The sequence below is a fragment of the Tachysurus fulvidraco genome, chromosome 25 (genome assembly GCF_022655615.1).
Source record: "Tachysurus fulvidraco isolate hzauxx_2018 chromosome 25, HZAU_PFXX_2.0, whole genome shotgun sequence".
NCBI classification, from domain to species: domain Eukaryota; kingdom Metazoa; phylum Chordata; class Actinopteri; order Siluriformes; family Bagridae; genus Tachysurus; species Tachysurus fulvidraco.
This window is the reverse complement of record NC_062542.1, coordinates 15,277,718-15,299,833: the sequence shown is the minus strand read 5'-3', so window position 1 is coordinate 15,299,833 and position 22,116 is coordinate 15,277,718. Positions and strand designations below refer to the sequence as shown.

Genomic DNA, 22,116 nt, shown 5'->3' with positions numbered 1-22,116 from the left:
TTTTTGTTAGTTTTTAGTTTTCCTTATTTTTCTTTTATTTTTATGTTTTGTTTAGAAGTAATTTTAAGGCGGCGTGTGCTAGCAATGCATTGTGGGAAATGTAGTTCATTGGTGTTGTAGTAAAAGAAGCCACAGCCCTGTCTTAAAGTTTGAAGTTGAACCATCTTGGCTGTATAGAACAACTCGTTTTTAAAACTGACCGCGGTTCGTATCGTTATTGCCGTTTCCTAATAGTGTCTAAATCCATATCTTTATAAATCGCTTGCTGACGAAGCTGACACTTTTCAGTTCAGACCCTTTACAACTTCCAGGAAGTGAAGAACTTTTCGTTTCAGGCGCTGTAAGTATGGCATAATCTTAAGGATATATACACGCTAATATTAGTTGTTACCAACCTATAACGCTATGAAGTTGTCATAATTGTTTTTCTTAGCATCTCAGTTCGACATGTAGTGACTGGAATGAGGTGCATTGGGGCGCGTGCTCATACATTTGCATATATGTTAACTAGTTAGTATTAAATATTAATGTGCACGTGCAGCGACATAGCGTCGTTATATGACTTACAGTGAGGAGAAAATATTTTCATCCTCTTGAGATTTTTAGTTTAGACGTCTATTCTATACCTTTATTGTGGTACAGACTTACAGATGTTTCTTTCCATTCATTTACCGATGTGGTGAAATAATGGTTAAATATTCAGTCATTCATTAATACCTAATTAATAGTGCACGTGAGGTGGGAATACACCCTGGATGTGACGTCATACATGCACGTGTGTATATATATATATATACACACACACACACACACACACACACACACACACACACACACACACACACACACAGCCTCAGCATAACCAAGTCACATAAAGCACCATGTTTCTAAGTGGTTAGAGGAAACCTGGAGGAATGGACAGACAGACATGGAGACAGACATGGAGCATGAATAAAAAGCCACACAAACAGTAATCTGCACACATATAACACCAGCTCCAAAACTGTAATAAAGAAAATGATAGAAGTTCCAAATTTTAAATCCAATGTTTCATATGACTACACATATTTCCCATTTGGATTCTTTCTGAAAGATCTTTCCAAAACACGAGACTGAAAGTTTTTTCCTTTGCTTTTACTCCCTTTGTTTATGTGGACTTTTTTACACTGTAAAATAAAAAGTGTATTCCTTTTTTTTTTTTCCATTGATTTATTCAACTAGCTGTTTGCAAGTTCTGGATTCACTGCTGCATCAAAGTTTGCGATGGAAATTGAACGGAATACATGTGCTAATCGTTTCCACCGTTATTTCCAGCTATTTGGCCTTTAAGACGCTGAGCCGTGTAGATGACCTTGAGGTCTGACGATGGCGTCCCACCCTCATTCGGGCCCTGATTTAAGTGCGTACACTAAACCAAACCTGAGAAAATGTATACAAACTTTTAGGTTTTCTGATAGATTAATATTTGGTAAGTGTTCAGTCTCTTGAATGCAGTGTGTAACTTTTACTCTATGTTTGATCTCAGGTCCAGGACACAGGCAGTCGGTGAAGGCTCTGCTGTTGGGATCACAGCAGCTCTTGGTGGCATCTCTGTATAACTTGGCACCGCTGTTAGACTGTGTCCTGGCTGCAGGTCTGCTCTCTCTGGATAACTACCTTGAAGTGAAGGCGGAAAAGACACCCCAGAAGAGTGCTCGCAAGCTGCTGGAGATTGTTCAGGGTCAGATGGACGAGAACGGAGCCTTATGCTTCTTAGAGTGTCTGCGGGAATGTAAGCAGCATTATCCGCGACTGCGCAGCTGGCTGGCTGCTGAAACAGGTAGCAAATCTATAGAATGTTGTCTGTACTTCATTTCATATAAAAAAAATGCACTAAAAGCATTTTATTTTCTTCATCTTCAGAGATCCAGCGTGGACCCACAGGTTTGTCTATTTTAATATTCATCCAAAGGCCTGCTATCATATTAATGGGAATCCCTCAGGGTTCGATTCTGGGTTCCTAGCCTGACACACAGCAGGCTAGCTCTACGGATGATAAATCCTGAGCCTACAATGTATAAATACGTGAATGTATAAATAAAATGACAATCAAATAATCTTTTGTGCTGTCTTTCAGAGCGGAAGCTGCAGGCTCAGTTCGCATGCCTATGTAGCCGCCTGGGCTTCTCTGTGCTGCCCGTGTCTCTGGCTCTGTTCTCCAACAGCGTCCTCACACAGTTCGATCTGGAGCGGGTCCAGGCAGCACCAACCCCTACTGAGCAGAGCCACATTCTGTTGACCATCTGCCTTACTAAAGGAGAGATGGCCTGCAAGAGCTTTTACACGGCGCTGTACAGCGAAGACCCTCAGCTCAGTGAGGACATAAACAGTAAGGAGTCGTATGCAGGTTGTTAGTCAGTCCTCCCATTCAGAACAAATTAATTCACCTTAATCCAGAAATTCTAATTAGAACACCACCCCTTTTTGTTCGTAAGACAGTGTTACCTGTTCATACTGAATCCTGATTGGCTACTGTGTCCAGCATGTCTCAGGTGGTGCGCAATAATTTCCCTCATTTCATTTTATCATAACACATTTAAAAAAATATTTCATAATGCCATTCAGACCAGCACCTAACAAGTTTGATCTTCTGTATTAGAAAACTGAAATGCTATACGTTTATGAACGCTCCTATAACAGTTTAACGAGTGCCATGTTTTTATTTTTTTAGTCAGTAGTTTGTTAAAGGATTTGTCGCTGAACAGCAAAGAGGTCAACAGCATCGGTGTGGCAGTAGAGGAAACACGGGATACTGCAGCAGGACACCTGCCTTACTCAGGTGAGCGAATATTCCCACATGTTGCTGATGCATCGTGACATCCCAGGTTACGATGTTAATGAATGTGTGTTTTGTTTTTTTGTTTTTTCCAGAAGTGCTGCAGCAGGTGAGAGCTCAGCTAGGTGTGGCTGTGGGAGACGAGGCCAGGCTGAACGTGTGTAAGCTCGGGGTCGCAGTGGGTCTGCCACGTCGTATGGTCAAAGAGTGTCTTCTAGAGGGGGTGAGCTTAGAGGATTCGGCCCAGCTGGAGGCTCTGGTGGCTCTGTTCATGGAAAAGACCCAGGACGCAGAGCGGCTCCTCGGTAGAGTCGCAGAACTCGAGTTTGGAAGTAAGTCGACGACATAGAGGTTACGTTCTCATAATGCTTGCATGGTGAAAGTGCAAAAATCAAATGCTTTTCATTTCAACATAACGTATTAAAATGCTGTGTAGTGCTGTTATCCACGAAAAGCTTCATTTCAAAATTCTTTATCGTTTACTAATAACACCTACTGTATATGTTGTACTCTATGTAGTGAGCATATATCCAGCAAACATGTGTGAAGAGGAGTTAAACCCAAACCTTTATTATGATGATTTAACCCAAATCCTGGCTTGCTTTTAACGTGTAAAATCAAGCAACAAAAAAATGGAATCAACACAATTTTTAAATGAAAGGTCCTTAGTAGAAATCTTGGTTTCTTGTCTGCATTTATTTCCTCACTGTGCTTTATGTTGTCCAGGCGTGCAGCTCTCTGAGCGAGGCTGTTTGTCTCTGAAGCTCCTGCAGGAAGCTGATGCTCTCCTCCGAGGTGGGAGCCACAGTCACAAACACACCTGGGATTATCTGCCTGATCAGGGTCACCTGGACGGTGCAGACTGTGATGATTGCACATTGTGGACTATCTTCCGCTACTTGGTGTGGGACTGCCTGGTCGAAGCCGTGGAGGAACCCAAGCTGAAGGCCAGCGGTGGCCTGGCTACGATGCTGCAGCAGCTGCACGGCTGCACTCGAGTGGACATGGAGCTCCTGCAGGAGCTGGAGCAGTGCTGGAGTGAAGGAGGAGCTGAAAACCTGCTCCAGAGCATCAGGGTTCTGGCACAGATTCTGAGGGACCTGCACTCACTACATGCTGGCATCAATCTCTCGAGCCCTGTGGAGGGCTTGTATTCCTGCTGGAGTCGGCTTCACAGGGTCACGTCTTTTCAGGGTGTGTCGGCCCGTGCCATTCGGAAAGTTCTCAACAGTGTGGTGGCTGCCTCAACGCAGCAGGACTCAAGTCCTCGAGCTCGACACTACAGAGAGGTGTGTGTTTATGTAGCACGACTGTTGGATACGATGCAAGCGGAAAGGAGCATTCGAGATTTCGCAAATTCCTCAATTACTCAGATCACCCAGCACATCCGTCTCGTGCTCTCTGGACCTGCTTTTAACTCGCAGACCTTCGATGCGGGAATTTGGAACCGCTTGATGTGTCTGACTGAGTTCAACCCTGCACAGCTGGGCCTGGGCCTTCTCATGCAGCTGCATCAGGAGACCCTGTCTGACCTGAAGCACTACCTCCAGCCAGGTGAGTGCCACAGTTTCCACTTCGTCCTGGAGTCCGTCCGCATGTTTGGGTCACCACGGCTGATCTCTGTGAACAGCACCCGGGGGCCAGTGACCATCGATGATGGCGTAGAGGTGGATTTTTATTTTAAAATATCCAAGGCAGCTTCCTTTATGGTGCGCCTGCACTGCCGTGGTTATGAGAAAAGCAAAGGGCACTTTGAAGTTCACAAACCTTCTTGTGTGCACATTTCCCAGCTCCGTGAGGAAGGAACGCGGGCAATAAATTGCTTAGGAGGTGAAGTTTTAGCACAGGAGAATGATGAGATGTGGATTAGAGAAAGTGGGAGTGGATGGTGGGAGGAACTGCAGTGTATAGCGCTGAGATGTTCTGTGCAGCTCAAGGATCAAGGCTGCTGTTTTATGATCACCTCCTCAGAGTCAGAGTGTATAGTGAAGTTTATCTACAGACGTGGGAGGCTGTGGGCCATAGCGCAGAGAGGATGCGAGGTGATATGAGACTGAACTTTCGTGTAATATTTAAAGCATCTTTCACATATGTACAGTTTGAAGAAAACCTTGATGTAACTATCATGCTTGAACAAAAACAACCAGCCAGATCTCATGAGTGAGGTAGACTTGGTCCACTTTTGAGTGAACAATTGACTCTGAATCAACTTGCTTGCAGGAAGTGAATCAAAAATGCAGCATATTTTGGGTTACACTTTTTTTTATGTAGCCGTGAGCTGAAGCACAAACTGAGCCAATGCCCGGAGCTGCATGAGCATCATGAATTCTGGATATTTCGAGTGATGAAGAAAAATACTGTGAAATCTCTCTTGTTGTCTCCATGCTCAGGTGATGTGTGATTTAGTTTGGTTTTGCTCTACATGTAATGATCTATACGTGATTCAAGATATTACCAAATAATGGATATGGATTGTTGATGTTACCGATAAGATACGGCTAAGGACTGAAAGCCAGTGATGGTAATAACAACAATAACAACAACTACAATGCTGTTAAGGGTCAAAACCCAATTATGGCTCTAGGTTATGAACTGTTGTGTCATTCACTATGAAACTCTTAAAGGAAAAGTGTTTCATTCTCACTGTATAGTGTTAATGCCATACAATAAAATGTTTGTCTAGAATTTATTGACGTGTGCAAAATTAAAACTAAAACGATCAGAGAGACAAGACAAGAATAAAAGAAGTGTGCAAAGAAAAGAAGAAAAAAGAAGTAGCGTGGAACTGTAGCATCCCGTCGGGCAGTTGAGCTTTCAGACGTGAGCAGATAACGCAAACCAGCCTTCTCCTTTCAGTTTATCCACCTGCACAAAACATGATGGAGGGTGTTTTATCTTGGATCATGAATTTACACCTTTTAGTACCAGGATTAAAAAAAAAAAAAAAAAAAATCAGGATTAAAGAGAGAGAAATAAAAGTTTTTAATTTTTTAAATTCTGTTTCAAAAAGAAATTGTGTTGAAAATGTTCTGCTGTATAAAACTGCAGTTTAAGGTTTTTTTTTATAACGTCAGCACATTTCTCAGCACACTGGAGAAACTTTTTCAAAAATTACCGAGTGAAAGGTCATTAGTACAGAATGTCATAATAAGAGTCAGTAATATTCTCCTGTGACATCGGGGTTGAGAATGTGTGTATGTGTGTTTGGGTTGTAGTCTTGGGTTCTGTGATGTGTGTACCTGTGTATTGGACTGCTTTTGTCTTCCCTCTACATTTTGTGGAGAAACGGCTTCGACAGACCTGCGGAAAAACAAAACGGATTAAAACCCTGAGCAGCTGCAGGGGAGCACAGTGCTGAGCTTCGTCTGAGAGCACCAGCGGTTATTTTAGCGTGCATGTGAACCACCTTCTGCTGTTTGTCCTGGAGTGAGACGGACGAGCTTTCTCGGGTACGGACACGCACACTTCAGGAGTCTGCCTTCCGATAACTGCTTGTAGAACAGAAAATTATATTTGGTTATTTTTGTTCTAATATTTACCCCATAGTATTTTTTCACTTGTACCCCAAGGCATCCACACTGTTTATGTAGTTGTGGTTGAGGAACCGTCTTATCAAATGAATATTTTTTTATATAACTGAAACACCCACACACACACACACACACACCTGTGTGAGGACTGGTGGAGTGTAGGGGTATGGGGGAGATGGATGGAGAGGTGCTGTGAGATGTGCTCGGTCTCTGCTGCTCGATAAACTCCAGCAGTTTTGTCCTGGCTGCTGCATTCTGTCTGTTCAGCTCCTGAAGTCTGTCCTCCAGAAGCCTGCCTGATGAACCTTCCACACCCACACACTGCCAAAATAAACACACATCTTAATACAAATACAATGAATAAAGTAATATGTATGACAATAAATATGTAGAACAAGTTAACAGTCCTCAGCGATGTCACCTGTTGTGTTGGCCGGGGTTCGGCGGTGGGAGATACACCTCTGTCTGAACACGGAGTAGGAGAGGCGTGGCTGTGCCCCAGCTGATCCTGGATCATTGCGTTTTGACGGGTTAACTCCGCTATCTGTTGTAGCATGGCGTCCTGGGATAGCTGGTTCAGCAGCAGGGCAGGATCGGGTAGAACTCGCTCGGGCAGGCTAGCAAATGAGGACGGAGTGCGTGAGATATCCGACTCTCCTGGCGAGCCGCTGCCTGGTGTGCGAGACTCCTCGAAGTGCAGAGATCGGGCACGTGCTGTTCGAATCGTATCAACATTCTGATTTGTTTCTGATGAATAATTTGTCAGTTCATTTTGTGCTTCGTAATCATTATGATGTATTGTTTAGTGTCCCTCCCCCCCCAAAAAATGTAATTAAATTAAATAAAAAACACCCGTGTTATGAATTCCGCTTTAGAAGTTTCAGCACATGGGCAAGTTCTTACACTCACCTGTCGGGGGCGCTCTGCTGTCTCTCTGGTGTGGCGGAGAGAGGAGAACAGCAGGACCGAGAGATGCTGCCTCCTCTTGGTCTCTCTCAGCAGGTACAGGCTGGAGGTCTCGACCTGGCAAGTAACACCCAGTAAACATTTGCTCAATGATGACGGGTCTAAAGTTTTTAGACAAATTTTAACAAACAAACATTTATTTTCCATACATATAGTAGGAACTTTACTGAAGTTATTGAATGTGGCTAAGACAGAATTCTGAGCCAAAGAAACAGCCTGAAGATGATTAGAACTGAGAAACTATTCTACATTCAAATTTAAAAACGTTGTGATTAATTGGACCTCTGGTGTACCGCTAAAAACTACTGATACACGCAGTGGCTAACGTTAATCGTGTGTGCTAGCACATACTTGGTGCTTTTTCCTCTTCGCCCTCTGTGTCTCTGTCTTTTCCCAGCTCTCCCATTGCAAGGATCACCATGTCCAGGCGTTGTTCCAGTTCAGATATCTGCTCCTGCAGATTCGCCTGCACGAGAACACGATAACACACAGGCTCGGCTTAACTGGACAATCCGGAGCGTAGAGTTTATGACTGAAAAATGTAATGAAAGCCAAAAAAAAAAAAAAAAAAGGAGTAATTTGCGAGAAGTGTTGACCTTTAGGGCAGCACTTTCTTCTCTCAGTGTGAGACATTCTGCTGTGAGGGCATCAATCAGGTTTCTCTGCTCCTTCATCTCCTCTTCCATCCTCTGCCTTGCATGCGCCTCTTCGTCCCTCTGAGAGAACAAACACCGCGTACGCTTAGCAAAATAAGAGATAAAATAAAGTGATCGTACTGTACTGCGCTGTGCATTCAGTTTCTTCACCCTTCTCAGATGACTGACGATGCGCCCAAGTGTACCAACAAGAGACACAGAGAAACCGGTAAGGCCACGGCCATGCTGAAGCTCGGTTTGCTCTGAGGGTCCAAGAAGATCCTTCGGCTCCAAGTAGTCCAGTTCAGTCTCCACCTGAGCCAGCATGTCCTGCAGAAGCTCCAGACTTGACTGGTTGGCACTCTGACAGCTAAACCCTGACGCTTCAGAAGAGTGCCCTCTAGTGGTTCTGAGAGACCTGCTCTTACCACCTGGAAGACAATAGGCAGATTATTTAATCTAATAAAACAAATAAAAATGTAAGTGAAATATTTCAAATTATTTAAGAAGACTAAATACATGAGTGAACAAATTACTTTCAAGATTTTCTTTAATGCTTACCAACCACTATTTCTTTAATTTTACTTATTCAGCGGCCAGGAAAATAATAAAAAAATCTTTACTGCTTATTGACCTTCAAAATAAACTCTATTTGGTTTAGATATTAGCATACGCTTGTGCAACATTACCAGAATGAGAAGGAGACAGTTCAGGATTGAGGACCTGATTGATGAGAGCTGTGGATTGATCTGCTTCTGACCGAGACTGTCTCGACTTTACACGCTGCACAGCCAAAGTTGCGTTCAGAGCTTTCCGATAGAAGCCCAAAAGAAAAGGAAAAATAATAAGAGAAATATTTGAATAAAACTTCACAGAGACATCAGTAAGATTCTTGTTACAGGAAGTGGTTTTACCTGCATGATCCTCTGAACTTGTGTTACAGGGAGTCTGAGGCATGTTCTGCTGCTGTGGTTGCCGAGTTGCTCCCCAAACGGGAGGCTTTGCTTTACATGTTTTTCTCTTTGGCCTATTAAACAGCACATGAGGCTGATTAACCATTGGCCAGATAAATCCTCTCTTATTAAATCTGGAATAATAACAAGCTATATGATGAATAGCAACCTGCACATTTCACTGTCGAAGCTGACCGAGACATCCTGAAGATCGTCTCCATGCTCTGCTGCAGAATCATCCACTTCATTTAAAGCCTGAAGAAAGATGATTTCACGTCACATTGTTCACATATGCATTCAGTACACCCCTGAATTAATGCCATGCCTTCGTGTTATTGCCTTCTTGAGATAAAAATGAGAGGCTAGTAACAGAACGACCCTTTGTAATGCTGTACAGACGTTCCACAACATTTAACATTATGATTTCGCTCCATTTGTACATGTGAATTCCTGACTCGTTCACTACAGGCAGCTTTAGATGACACTCGGTACCTGTTGATCCATCATGGACTGGCTGAGCAGTGACAGATGTGTTGGCGGATCCGGTTTCTGCAGCACAGGAAGTTCAGAGTCTGACTCGCAGTCAGGTGCCACGGTAACACTCGGAAAACCTGGAACAAAACCACGCACCGAAGGATATAAGAATAAAAAGAATAAACCACAAACATATTAGAAAATATGGTGAGGAAATATTACTGTAACCTTTCTGTCTGCGAGGTGCATCACCGAACAGGTCTTTCACCAACGCCAGTGCTTGGTCAGACCGTGCAAGAACATCATGCAGCTCACAATGATCTGAGAACATCTATACGAACACAGACGTGAAGGCAGACGTGAACGCAGACATTCCTCGAGTCCTTTTTTGTAACTTTTAATGAGACTAAAGTGCCAGAAGAGGTTCTGACTTGCATTGCAAGCTCAAATCAAATAAATAGTAAATAAAAGCCAATGTTTGTAATTCTTCCTATTTGTTGTGTGTGTACCTCTCTGAATAACCTCAGTCTGGTCTGGTGGAGTCCAGGAGGGCTGGTGTTCTGCGGCTTTCTCCTCTTCAGCTCCCACTGTGCAGCAGCTCTGTTCCGAGATCTGTGCATGTCATGACGCCTGGACTGAACAAGGAAACACAAACAAACAGGTTTTAACAAACAAAACACACAACAGCAACAAAAACCTGACATCGAAATGTACACGACGGATTTCTTACCAGTTCCTCAGACGTAGACTTGTGTACTGACAGATCATTAACTGTGCTCTGAAGGACGAAGAGAATCAAACAATCAGCCAAATCACCAAGATTATGCATTTTATTCATTTATAATTCATTTAAATTATTATTTATTTACCACCCATTCTTTCTTGGGCACTGACACTTTCTTCGTTCGCATTGGCCTTCGGTTAATCCGTACAAACGACATCCCTTAACAACATAACAGCACATAACGTGTTATATAACGTGTATAATCAACGTGTTTATATAGAGAGATGATAAAAGTCCTAAAAAAACCGTTAATTTAGCGACCAAAACTGAAGCAGCGCGAGCTTTTATGTAGCTAACCGTGCTAATGAGCTTCTTACTTTACAATCCGATTACCTATTAATCTAAATAAAGCAGTCCTGACACAAATAAGTCATCTAACAGTCTGTAGAAATGACAGAATTGTGTATTTACCTCTCAGGATATAAACAAAACAGCCGTTTGGGGTTTGTTGCTATGATCTGATGGTGAAAAACGCCGCAGATTTTTCTTTTTTAAAATCCACCGCCAATCAGCGCGCGCTTCAAAATAAAAGTCCTAAACGGCCACTGGTTAGAACATTGCCAATAAATAAATTAATAGATAGATAGATAGATAGATAGATAGATAGATAGATAGATAGATAGATAGATAGATAGATAGATAGATAGATAGATAGATAGATAGATAGATAGATATTTGTATTTAAATAGCAGGTATTTTTTTAAATGGATTATTAAGAACGTACTAAGTTCAAACTAATATTTATCTGTTACTTGTTATTGATTTTTTTTAAATAAGTTAATTCGATTCAGTTCAATTGACCGCTCAGGTGTATTTAAAACTGTTAGAGCTTAACAATAAATATAACAGCTTAATAATAATAATAATAATAATAATAATAATAATAATAATAATAATAATAATAATAATAATAATAATAATGTTCCCAGTGATGTAACTAAATTCAAAAACCAAGAATATGCTTTATGTTTATTGACACCCCTCACCCCCACCCCCTTAACTTTACACATTTCTACCAAAAAATACACTTTTTTCAAGCTGCAATGACTAATTCATGGGAAAGTAGTGAAAGTGTGGTCCTGACCCACCCAGAGGTCTAAAAAGCATATTTTTGGTTTTATAATTTAGTTACAATAGTGAAAATACAATTATAGCATTTTTATTAAACTGTTATATTTATTTATTATTTGTTATATGCTTGAGTGGTCTTTCACAGGAATAAAACTAGACTCAATATATTCTTCAATATATATTCATATATTGAAGAAAAAGCTTAATTCGGTCCTCATCAGTAATTTGGATGGTGTCAGCATCATTCACAAACATGTTCACACACTCATTCACATCTGGGGGAAATTTATTGTAGTCATGGCCTGTTTTGGGAGCTGGGAGGAAACCATTGACTGCAAAGGAAATGCACACAGACACTGAATGAACATGAACAGAAACTCAGCACTTCCTCAGAGATGCACTTTATTCCTGGATTATACATATTTATATAAATATTTAACCAGAATTTAACCAGAATATAAACCAGAATATGTTATATCATTCAGGTTTAAAAGCTAGATTTTTTTTCAGACAAAAATTAAGTCCATATTAAGCATCAGTTCAGTTTTTAAGTCTGCACTGATTTAACGTTTGACTCCTTTTGTCCACCAGGTGGTAGTGCTGGACAACCAACAGCTCCTTTATTCTGCTAATGAACACCAGGGTAATTTGTAATTTAATCTAATACGGGTCGCACCTTTAACAGGTGAAGCAGAAGTGGCAGCTGCTCTCCATGTAAGTCAATGCATTTAATCATTCAGATGAACAGCTTAGATAACCAGAGATTTCTAGCTCAAAACTTCATCAGCAGTGTGTGAGGCATCTTTTTGGGGTTTGATGTAATTCTGTAATTAATGGCTGTTAATGTAATTCTGCTGAAGGTTCTCACTCCTTGTAGAGTAAAATAATCATCATAGCCACCATTTTTATTAACAGCATAGATTTATTTATGAACGTGACTCACAAAAACGTCTGAGATGTTTGTCCATGTGGAGATTCAGGTAATGTTGCGCTCATATTTGTGTGGGTTTTGTGTGACGCACTTATGTACGTCGCTCTGGATAAGGGCGTCTGCCAAATGCTGTAAATGTAAATGTAAATGTAAATGTTTTCTCTGAGCTCCAGGTTTCTCCTACCTCCCACAATGATTGCTGACTTGATCATCCTTAGGTGTGAAAGTGTGTGTACACGGATCTGATCTGAGATGAACTGACATCCTATCTATGATGTAGTCGCATCTCTTGTCCAGTGTTCCCAGGATAGCCAGTTGTTCCAATGTATAAACCAGAAGAAACCAGTTACTGAATATGAATGAATGAATGAATCATAGTCAAGTATGTAGCATTATATTCCTTTCTTGGTGTGTTTTATATTTTCAAATATATTCCTTCTTATAATAAAAGGTTTCACACTAATAAATCAATAACACATAAATACAACTTTGAAATTAGTTCAAATTGATCTTAACCACTAGGCTATACTGCTACCACTGTCCCAAACTTTTCCATAGTTCTAATGAATGAAGCATATTTGCTAATAAACGCATGAGTAATTAATTCCCTGGTGATTAATAAAGGTTGCACCCTGACCACCACATGGGGGTCTAAAGTGGACAGGTTCCTCACAGGCTATCCAGTGACACTTGTTAGCACTGGAGGCAACTGGCAGAGCTGTAAAAAGTCCAAAAAAGGTGGTGAATGCAGGAGTACGCATGCGCTAAGACCAACCTCCAGAGCTGGGAACGATGTCAGAAATACCTTCAGTCCATCATTGCCCTGCTCCGAGCCTGGAGAACAGCCGGAGAGACAACTGAGAAATCAGTGGCGGATTTAGGTGGACATTAGGGAGGGAGGTTAAAAAAGCAAGGAATGGAGCATTGAGAAGGAAGTTTAACTGGAGTCTTAAAAAAAGGAAGAAAAGGGGGATTTGGCCAAAATGCGCGCGGAGTTTGAGCGGGTGGATTACACGCCAGAAGCCCATGTTGGTTTCGCTCTGTCTCTGGGGGAAGACATTTGAGAAGATCGTTTTGGAGGACGGACCCACCCACACACACACGCGCGCGCACACACACACACACACACACACACACACACACACACACACACACACACACACACACACACACACACACACACACAGCCTCGCTTCCGCAGTGCAGAAGTTTGCAGCTTTGCAAAGCTTGATGCACAATTTCCCAGAATTTTTTTTAACACTGGATCTTCCTTTGTTTAATGCTTTAATAATAGTCACTAATAAACACACCAGTTTGAATATGATGCAGCCTTTCATTCAAACTCGTGCAAACTTGCTGGAAGTCTCATGACAGCTGTTTCGGACACAATGGATACTTGTGGATGTCTTGATATGGATTTACTGCCTGTGTGTTTACGGATCTAGTCATTTCTGGGCTCTCCGACAAATGACCGACACGTTTGTAAAGTTCCTTCACACCGTCCTTACCCATCCTTCATCTATTTGTCAAATTATTTACGCTTCCATAAAGCCGTAACTGCGGCAGCATGCAAACCGCGGGGTTCCCGATGGCCCTTGCGGTGCTTTTGACCATGTTAACGGTGATGGACGTGAAGGCGAGCGGGGAGTACTGCCACGGCTGGCGGGATCCACAGGGCGCTTGGCGGGACGGTTTCCAATGTCCTGAGCGCTACGACGGCGCCGAGGCGATTATCTGCTGCGGCAAGTGCGAGCTGCGTTACTGCTGCTCCAGCATCGAGGCCAGGCTCGACCAGGGCACCTGTGACAACGACAAGCGGGGCAGAGAAGAGCCGGGTGCGGGCCACGAGGAGGGCAAAAATTCCGGTGCAGGTAAATCAGAGCGCCCGTAAAACATTTTACTGCCTAGCAATCTCTTTTTTGGTGCGTAAAAGCGCACTTTAAGCTACAGTCACGCAAACATTTCCACAATAAAGATAGTTAATACAACAAAGATCAATTTATTTTAAATAAATATTTTAAAATTTGACTTGAGATTCAATATAGATAGTCAAATAATTTTCCTTTTTCTACCAAATAAAAAAACACATTACAATTATACGGCTAAAAGGGACAGAATTTGAAAAAATATCTGAACTCACTTCAGGATCAGCGTTATATCACAGGATGTAGTAAAAATGTGTACAAGTTTACAAATATTCAAGACGATTCATAGACAGATTTAATGATGATTCATTAAACCTGCAGGGTGAATTTGCCACTAACAAAGCTGTCAGAAATGGTTTGTGTGGCATTGGAATGACAAGACTTGCTTTAAGCCCCCAACGTATCCACACCTCTGCCACTGTTCACTTAGTCAGGTATTAGTTATTTTAAATGACATGATGAGAGATGTGACAAAACCTTGGTCTGTTTTCTTGCTTAAATTTCATTCCATGTTTGGATAGATATTGCAAGCTTATGGTATCTGTAATGAATCTTATTACTGATTTGCTTGGTGGAATCATTTTATGTGAATCAGATTACTAATCCAAATCTCCACCGTACTGTATACTGTAAGGCTAACCTATATTCTTTTCAGGAAATTCATGTCAGTTTATTTTAAACAATCTGTTGTTCAGGGCTAAGAAATGAATGTGTCCTAGTGTGCTTAGATCATATAAACCTCTTATTTATGCTATTAGGCTTTAAAAAAACCCAGAACAGTCGCATTTGAACACCAACAAGGAGAAACACAACAAAAAAAGAGAGGGAAAAGACACTTTAAAAAAGGCAACTTATCAAAACTTTAGATTTTTTCGAAGTCAACTTGCTTGTTCAATTCCCTTAAAAGAGTCGTTTGAACTGACTCGCTGGCGATTCGCCCATAATTACGGATCACTGCATCATCCTCGTTGATATCCACACACAGCACGTTCTTTGTGTGCACAGCAGTCACCGCAGCGCTGCTTAATCAAGTTTTGCATGGCCCTGATTGCTTTAACTCCGTGAGGTTTAGTGTAAACTATAAGGCCTGGACGAGGGAGTAACTTGTCCTGTATGAGAGTTTTGTAAATTTTGGAGGCCCTCAGGGGCTGCCAAAGCTTTCTTCAATGAAAAGGAAGTCAGGTGTTTGGTTTCATGCATCCAGGAGAGAAAATTAAAAGGAGTTCTCAATCCATCATATTGCATCCTTTTCTCACAGTACAATAGTGTTCGACTGTGACAGCTGCTATTGAATGCATCTGCACCTTGGCAGAGCTACCACATTGTTCTGAAAATAAGGTCAACCAAAGGTTTAAAAACAAAAATCTATTCCAGTTCAGGTTGAACTCAGTACAGTATATTACCTGGTTACAGTATGTTAGGTAACATATAGATCTGCGGATCTGACTCAGTAAATATAACAGGAGAGAAAAAGAGAGACTGGTGAGAAAAAATGTTAGTACCTGCTGTAATACTTTCCTGTTAACAAAATAACAGGAACTAACTTGTCCGGCAAATCATTCTCAAACATAAATGTAACTATAAACCTATAATACAAAGCTATTTAAAAGATTATTCATATGTTAAAAAAACTGTTGTGGTGTACAGTAAGAGCAATAATACACTTCAGGACATGCTGTTACAGGAAACTAATGCACTTCAGAGTGATAACAGTAACTCTGTATCATGTCAGACAGCATCACATGGAACTATCATTGATTATTTTCCAAAAATTGCACACCATGTCATGTTTTATTTTTTACTTAGGTAGACACAAAGAGTTGATTCAAGACTATAGGTGTTAATTCAGCACTGGGGATTTTGCTGTACCATTCTATCCTGCAGAGCACCTTCATTAAAAGCCCTCTTGGGAGGAAATGTAAAATCTGGACTGGCAGCATTGCAAGCCTAGAAATTAAACCTGGTCAGTTCACGTACACAAATGGCAAATTGTCCCTGGGGGTTATTAATAGCGGAGTTTACTCGGCTCGCGTGCTGCACAGCAAGAGGATCCAGTTTGGACTTGACTGGATCTCCATAGCGACAGCGCTGCTCGCCTTGCATGTTCATAAACAATGGATCATGTCTAAGGCCTCTACAGCACAAAAAAACACTTTCCAAGCGTGAAATGGATGTCTGGCGGCCTTGCTTTGGGTTGCATTCTAAGTGCTTAAAGGGCAGCCTGGAGAAATCTTAGAAATCCTATCAACAGTGAATTTTTTGGAAAGAGCTTGTGTTGTTAGAAGACCATTTTGTCCACTTCTACACTCAGTGTACTGTGAAACCAAAACTGGTTCACCTTTATGTCCTTGGAAGCAGGGATTAAGCAGGTTTGATATAAGCAGAAGAAATACTATACACTGCTAAAACCTCACAACTAACATTTGAAACTATGCACTGAAAAATACTCTAGATGTTTGTGCATCACAAAGGATTTTCTGCATAAATCCACAGTCAACATTCAGCTTTATTTCCTTATTAAGATTTCCAAGAACTCTCTGCAAATCCTTCTTTTACCTTATATCTGATTTGAGCTTAATAATGACAATGCTGAGAAACCTGAACTAGTGAGCTTACAGTTCAATGGTGGAGGGGAATCACCCGAGTAAACGGAAGACAGCTGCAGTATTAGACCATAGGCTCTGACACATGATGTCTGGCTGTGTGACCGTTGCTCCATGCTGAACAAAAATGCAACAGGTGTGCACTTATTTTAAAAGAAATAACCTTTTAAGGAGACCCGATAAGGTCAAAGAAGGAAACACATACTGTATTTTGTAAGGTTCAGTCTTTATATATATGATTTAAATCTCAAAGCTATGTAATTGCATTTAAAATAAACAAATCCATAGTTAATAATTACAAGTTCAAAGTCCAGCTTTGGGAGTCACGGCTTAAAGGGTGGAATGACACCAACCGTAAACCAAGCTATCGCTAGCACCCCACCTCAGTTCTGTTTAAAGCTATGACATCATGCACCCGCAATTTTGCGATCGAAGGTTGCTGGTTTACGGAATATCCCAAAGTTTTATTTGCACATATTGCATGGTTAAAGATGATGCTTATTTACACAGCCTGTTTTCATGGTTATTATAAATGATATGCATATTAATCACACACACTGACACAGGAACAACCGAGACAGCAAATGCACAATGACAGCAAGGTCAGAAAGGTCACAGCTGCATGCAGTAGATTAGACCTGATCAAAACGACGTTAATAACTGTTAATGAGCAACTCTGAACCCCTGGGGACACATCACTGCCATGTCACTGCAGACATACAGCTGCACATGAAATGTGTTTTATATGTCTCATGTTATTGTTTTTTTATGCAGAACCGTGAAAGACTAACCCTTTTACCTCCAGAGGTTTTGCTTCTTTGTTTGAGAAAGTCTGTTTTCTTGGTGGTTGCGAAGGCAACATCGTTTCTAGATAATATTTCAGTACAATTTCCACAGTGATGATAAAGGGACAGCTGCACAATGAGCAGATATAAAGCCTCAGTGATTTGTGAAACGGAACTGCAAATAAGATGTAAGAATGTGAATTACAGGCACTGAAGCAATGTGCAAAATGATCTTTAACAAGCTTTGACAAGTTATATAAAACATGCCATATTTCACATAAATTTGTATGGCAGATGCTATAAAAGGTTCAACCTAAGTCAGTTTGTGTTACATTACTCATTTTAAAACTGCTTGATGTTGTGTTAAACACAAAGTAAACAACATTACTTTCTTTGCAGTGCCAATCTATGTGCCTTTCCTGATCGTTGGGTCTGTCTTCGTGGCATTCGTCTTGCTTGGCGCTGTGGTCGCCGTGTGCTGCTGTCGTTGCCTTCGACCCAAACAAGAACCTGCTTCTGGTGGTGGGCGTCTCCTGGAGTCCATCCCCATGATGACCTCAAGGGGTTCCTCCTCCCGTCAATCGAGCACAGCCACCTCGTCCAGCTCTTCAGCCCCACCCGCTGTCACTCGCCCTATCCCTGGCCCTCCTCCCGCCTCCATTTTGCGCACCCAGGCCTCGTGCTGCCTGCCGCCAGATGCCAGTGTTTATGTCAACATGCCCACTAACTTTTCAGTGTTGAACTGCCAGCAGGCGACACAAATCATGCCCCATCAGGGTCAGTTCCTGCATCCTCAATACGTTGGTTATGCCCATGCAGTCTCACCCACCCCGGCCTTCCTGGACCCTACGCAGGCCTACAGGCCTCTGCAGTCTCCATTTCCTCCACCCACAAGTGTGACAAGCATGACAAGTGTGACAAGCATCAGCGCAGACCAGAAGCAGCCGGCCGTGACTATATGAGAGGCTCTTTGTATATGTGTGTCATACGATGAAGGAGTAAACGAATAGTCATTAGGACGCTGAATCCCAGGTCAGTTCAGGGCGAGACACAGTGTTGTGCGTGTCATGTGCGCTGCAGACAGTGTGTGCACTGTTTGTGTTGAGAGGATAGCCATCCATTCACTCTATCAGAACACATCATGGAGAAAGTGGATCCTGTGCCAATGCTGTCTCCTTAGGTGCCTGGCCCATTTGCTAAAAAGTTTTTACTCCTAGAATCTCTACCTAAGTTGGTAGCCCCCATCAGATGTGCCAATATATGTTCACTTTCTTACAGTAAAGATATAAATACTAGACCCCAATTAGTAGGTGACTACTGAAGCCATTATTCCACAGTGCCTCCACCCCAGAGGAAAGTGCCCCATCTACACCTGACTTGCCTTCATTTTTTAAAATGATTTTTGTTTTCTAAATAACTGAAGGTATATGATGATTATTCCTAATATAATGTATTTTTTTTGGTTTGTAAATTGAAATAATAAAAAAAACCCAAAGCTGTAACATCTCTCTTCTGTCCTGTTTCTTGTACAGTACTACGAATTGTCTGAATAAGAGTGACCTTATTAACTTATAGAACTAAATGACTTAAACCGATTGGTGGAAATAAATAGCTACATAATTAATATAGAAAGATATTTCTAGTTACTTGAAATGAAATGGTGTTCAAGACGTTTATAAGGTAAATTAATCGTGGTTTATGCTAATTAGAATAGTGTAATTTTTTTGTAATTTTCCATTACATTTGAGGTAAATGTTGCTATTCTTGAGAATTTTGTACTCCTTTGTCAGAACAAAAGACTAAACTTCGGGTAAATCGTTAGTTAAATCGTTAGCCTTTTAGTTATAGCTTCTTTCCTTGACCTTGAAATCACTGAAACTGTTGAAAAATACAAATTCACAAGTTTCATTTTGAAGGTGTCATGTGTTTACAGTGTACCTACAGAGAGCTGTTAATTTTATAGGAAGAACCAATATGGCTGCCAGATGGTCTTTACATCACATGTGACGTCATCTATGAAACGAGTGTGTGCCAAAACTTTAGCACCGAAAACGTGTGAACCTGTGTATGTTTGTGTCATAGTCAATGTGGCATGCGCGTGTGTGTATGTGTATAGAAGTGCAGATTGTGTTTGTGTAGTCTCCATGTTCTCAAGGAGGTGTGAGTGTATATAATAGTATGTCTGTGGAGTATATGTAGTGTGTAATGGGAATCACAGGTGGTGTGATGTGAAAAGCAGCCCAGGATCCCTGTTGGACGTTTAAACTCTAATGAAGTGAGCACGAGACACAGACTGTGACGCTCCACCCCCTGGTCAATTCTCTAAATGGAAAACACACACGTTCTCATGCACCTCGTTCTGTGGAAAACACACTAAACGCACTATCCCTGTTCCAGGATACATGCTTAAAAAAATACAGTATATCCATGTCAAAGAAAGGAGTGTGTATGTGGGTGTGTGTGAAAACGGTTTCATTCACTCTTTGCCTCAGATCGGTGGTCTTCAGAAGCCAGCCGACTTTATTATGCAGTAAAAATCTTTGCCAACCGTTACCCCTTCACTAGTTGCCCTTGTGAAAGAGGTGTGTGTGTGTGCCATTTTCTCTTTCGGTCTGTTAGCATAAGGTGCCCTGGAGCAGCACCAAAAGGGTCTAGATATTTCATTTGCAGCGAGATTCTTGGAGACGAAGCTAGACGTTCTGCCAAAAACCGCCATCTCAGTGCCCATGCTAAAGGAATACTCCAGCACTTCTAAACACAATCTCTGTCCATATCTGTATCACATCTGTGCGATTTTTACTGATATGATTTTCTGCCCTGAATTGAGAAGAAGAACAGAAATCAATCACATTGTCCTGAAACAATGGAAGTCTTAAGGGCAGCTGTTGAATTTTGTCAATAAAGATTTAAATTTGAAAACAATATACAAGTTAAGGTGAAATGGACATGAGATAATGTCTTTTGAGCTTTACAGCACTGAATGAACACAGCGTTAAACACATTTTCCTTCATGTTTTTTGGTAAGTGTTATCAGATTGTGCATAATTTTATCTCATAATTTTATCGCATTTATCTCTTTTTTCCCCCCTGAAAATTCTTGAAAGGACAAATTATACAGAATTAAGGCTAAACCTTAAAAAATGGTTTTATGATTTTAAAATTTCCATTCACGAAATTCAGCAACTAACCTTTTCCTTCCATTATAAGTGGGCTTTGGGTAAAAACACTTTTAGTGATATCAATGCATATATGAACCAATTGAACTGATCCACAACTTTGTCATTTTTATTGGGCAAATATAATATTCAGGGTTTAACAGCTGATCCAATGTCAGCGTGAACTGAACTGCCCTTAGACAACTACCTGACTCTTCACATTTCCTGCAAAAAAAAAAACAAAAAACAAACAAACTTCACTACAGAGGGGTTCATTAACAGTCTCAGAACTGTTCCATGTCCATGCAGCTTTCAATAACTTGTGCAAGTAAAATAATGTTTATTTTGAACTGAAGGTCTTCCTGACTGGCTCTGTGAGAACGGTTTCCTTTTCACGTGAAATGTGTTAACGATAATAAATATTGTAGAGTGTGCTGAATGTCGGTAAGGTGTTTTTGACTCGCTCTTTCAGCAACACTTCCGTATGCAGAAGTACGTATAAGTTACGGCTCTAGCTACAGTATATAAGACCATACAGCCTGAAGCTGATGCCAGATCAGTTTTCAGTATGTCTGGGGTTATATATATATATATATATATATATATATATATATATATATATATATATATATATATATATATATATATATATATAGCATAGCTGTCAGTAATGGGCTCGGGTAGGCTTAGACTCACCCACTTTACTCTCTGGCTAACCTTGTGTTTTTAATGCTGTTGTCCATCATATTAGATTAAAACATTCAGCTACTTTAAGCTACATAAACTGCAGTTTCTGTATATACAAGCAAGCTAACTGCCTCCTCAGCACACTGCTGTACCCCACAGCACGCTAACACACCTCGACACTGTTCACTTCGCTTAGCTGGATTCTAACATTTGGGTTGTCAAACATTTTAGTTGAAAATTATGCAATTATACACATTTTAACTTGTATGTTAGTTTAAGTTTGATTTCATTTTTTAATTCTAAAGTATTTAGAATACAGCAAGCAAACAAAACACATGAAGCTTTTAGCTTATTTAGCTAAAGACCTCCTTATAGCTAATTGCTTCTCATGATTTTAAAACTAATGAAAATAAAAAAACATTAAACACAAGGTGTGACTTTCTTTGTGTAATGTCCCAGTATAAGTTTCTGATTAATGCTAAGTTAAGATTAATGCTAAGTTAGTTTGATGCTAATTGGAATTATTTAAATAGTAGCTGAAGGGAATCTTTTCTTAGCAATTTGCCGAAACATCTGAGATAAACATTGATATTTTTGACATATTAGCTCTGCTTTAATTGTTGTTGTACCTTTTCAATGTCTATACTAGTCTTTATGAGACAATTAAGCTAACAGCCACAAATATATACAGCAAAAATTGTTTTTAGATAAATCAAGTGAAATGTTCTTGTTTTATGACATGCCTCTGATTTTTTTTTGAAGAGAAACAGTAATGAAATAAAGCCCACTTTGTTCTGAAATA

General features: G+C 40.8%; 3 protein-coding genes across 7 annotated transcripts; 2 read left to right on the top strand and 1 right to left on the bottom strand.

Annotated features, from left to right (window-relative positions):
- The first annotated feature begins 82 nt into the window (after window positions 1-82).
- LOC113661227 lies at window positions 83-5,504 on the top strand. Of its 3 annotated transcripts, none has more exons than XM_027175255.2 (8): window positions 83-340; window positions 1,315-1,399; window positions 1,526-1,819; window positions 1,903-1,923; window positions 2,117-2,368; window positions 2,711-2,818; window positions 2,911-3,147; window positions 3,542-5,504. In XM_027175255.2, exons 2-8 carry the CDS (start codon window positions 1,366-1,368, stop codon window positions 4,864-4,866), a joined length of 2,271 nt encoding a protein of 756 aa, XP_027031056.2. In that variant the 5' UTR covers window positions 83-340; window positions 1,315-1,365; the 3' UTR covers window positions 4,867-5,504. The 3 variants fall into 3 exon arrangements, with proteins under 3 accessions (XP_027031056.2, XP_027031048.2, XP_027031067.2); XM_027175247.2 differs by having other exon boundaries at window positions 2,117-2,386; XM_027175266.2 differs by lacking the exon at window positions 1,315-1,399 and having other exon boundaries at window positions 2,117-2,386.
- On the bottom strand, window positions 5,488-10,697 carry spice1 (spindle and centriole associated protein 1). 3 transcript variants are annotated; one of them, XM_047808561.1, is made up of 18 exons: window positions 10,569-10,697; window positions 10,243-10,316; window positions 10,104-10,151; window positions 9,883-10,008; window positions 9,602-9,704; window positions 9,392-9,510; window positions 9,069-9,154; window positions 8,861-8,973; window positions 8,636-8,755; window positions 8,118-8,377; window positions 7,908-8,027; window positions 7,663-7,777; window positions 7,255-7,368; window positions 6,767-7,092; window positions 6,483-6,666; window positions 6,222-6,303; window positions 6,055-6,115; window positions 5,488-5,680 (listed from the first exon to the last, which is right to left on the bottom strand). In XM_047808561.1, exons 2-18 carry the CDS (start codon window positions 10,312-10,314, stop codon window positions 5,630-5,632), a joined length of 2,100 nt encoding a protein of 699 aa, XP_047664517.1. In that variant the 5' UTR covers window positions 10,315-10,316; window positions 10,569-10,697; the 3' UTR covers window positions 5,488-5,629. The 3 variants fall into 3 exon arrangements, with proteins under 3 accessions (XP_047664517.1, XP_027031078.2, XP_047664518.1); XM_027175277.2 differs by having other exon boundaries at window positions 6,767-7,059; window positions 10,569-10,696; XM_047808562.1 differs by lacking the exon at window positions 10,243-10,316 and having other exon boundaries at window positions 10,569-10,649.
- A 1,628-nt stretch (window positions 10,698-12,325) lies between these two features.
- Window positions 12,326-18,974, top strand: LOC113658023 (protein shisa-2 homolog). The gene is made up of 2 exons (XM_027170192.2): window positions 12,326-14,030; window positions 17,872-18,974. Exons 1-2 carry the CDS (start codon window positions 13,727-13,729, stop codon window positions 18,432-18,434), a joined length of 867 nt encoding a protein of 288 aa, XP_027025993.1. The 5' UTR covers window positions 12,326-13,726; the 3' UTR covers window positions 18,435-18,974.
- The last annotated feature ends 3,142 nt before the right edge of the window (window positions 18,975-22,116 follow it).

Excerpts from the sequence above, each read along its gene's own strand:
- LOC113661227 (XM_027175247.2), top strand. The coding sequence starts at position 1,366 with ATGGCGTCCCACCCTCATTCGGGCCCTGATTTAA. Across the intron at positions 1,820-1,902 it reads CTGGCTGGCTGCTGAAACAG|AGATCCAGCGTGGACCCACA; the intron begins GTAGCAAATCTA and ends CTTCATCTTCAG. Across the intron at positions 2,387-2,710 it reads CAGTAAGGAGTCGTATGCAG|TCAGTAGTTTGTTAAAGGAT; the intron begins GTTGTTAGTCAG and ends TTATTTTTTTAG.
- spice1 (XM_047808561.1), bottom strand. The coding sequence starts at position 10,314 with ATGTCGTTTGTACGGATTAACCGAAGGCCAATGCGAACGAAGAAAGTG. Across the intron at positions 9,511-9,601 it reads TGCACCTCGCAGACAGAAAG|GTTTTCCGAGTGTTACCGTG; the intron begins GTTACAGTAATA and ends GTTTTGTTCCAG. Across the intron at positions 5,681-6,054 it reads AAAAGCAGTCCAATACACAG|GTGGATAAACTGAAAGGAGA; the intron begins GTACACACATCA and ends TGTTTTGTGCAG.
- LOC113658023 (XM_027170192.2), top strand. The coding sequence starts at position 13,727 with ATGCAAACCGCGGGGTTCCCGATGGCCCTTGCGGTGCTTTTGACCATG. Across the intron at positions 14,031-17,871 it reads GGGCAAAAATTCCGGTGCAG|TGCCAATCTATGTGCCTTTC; the intron begins GTAAATCAGAGC and ends CTTTCTTTGCAG.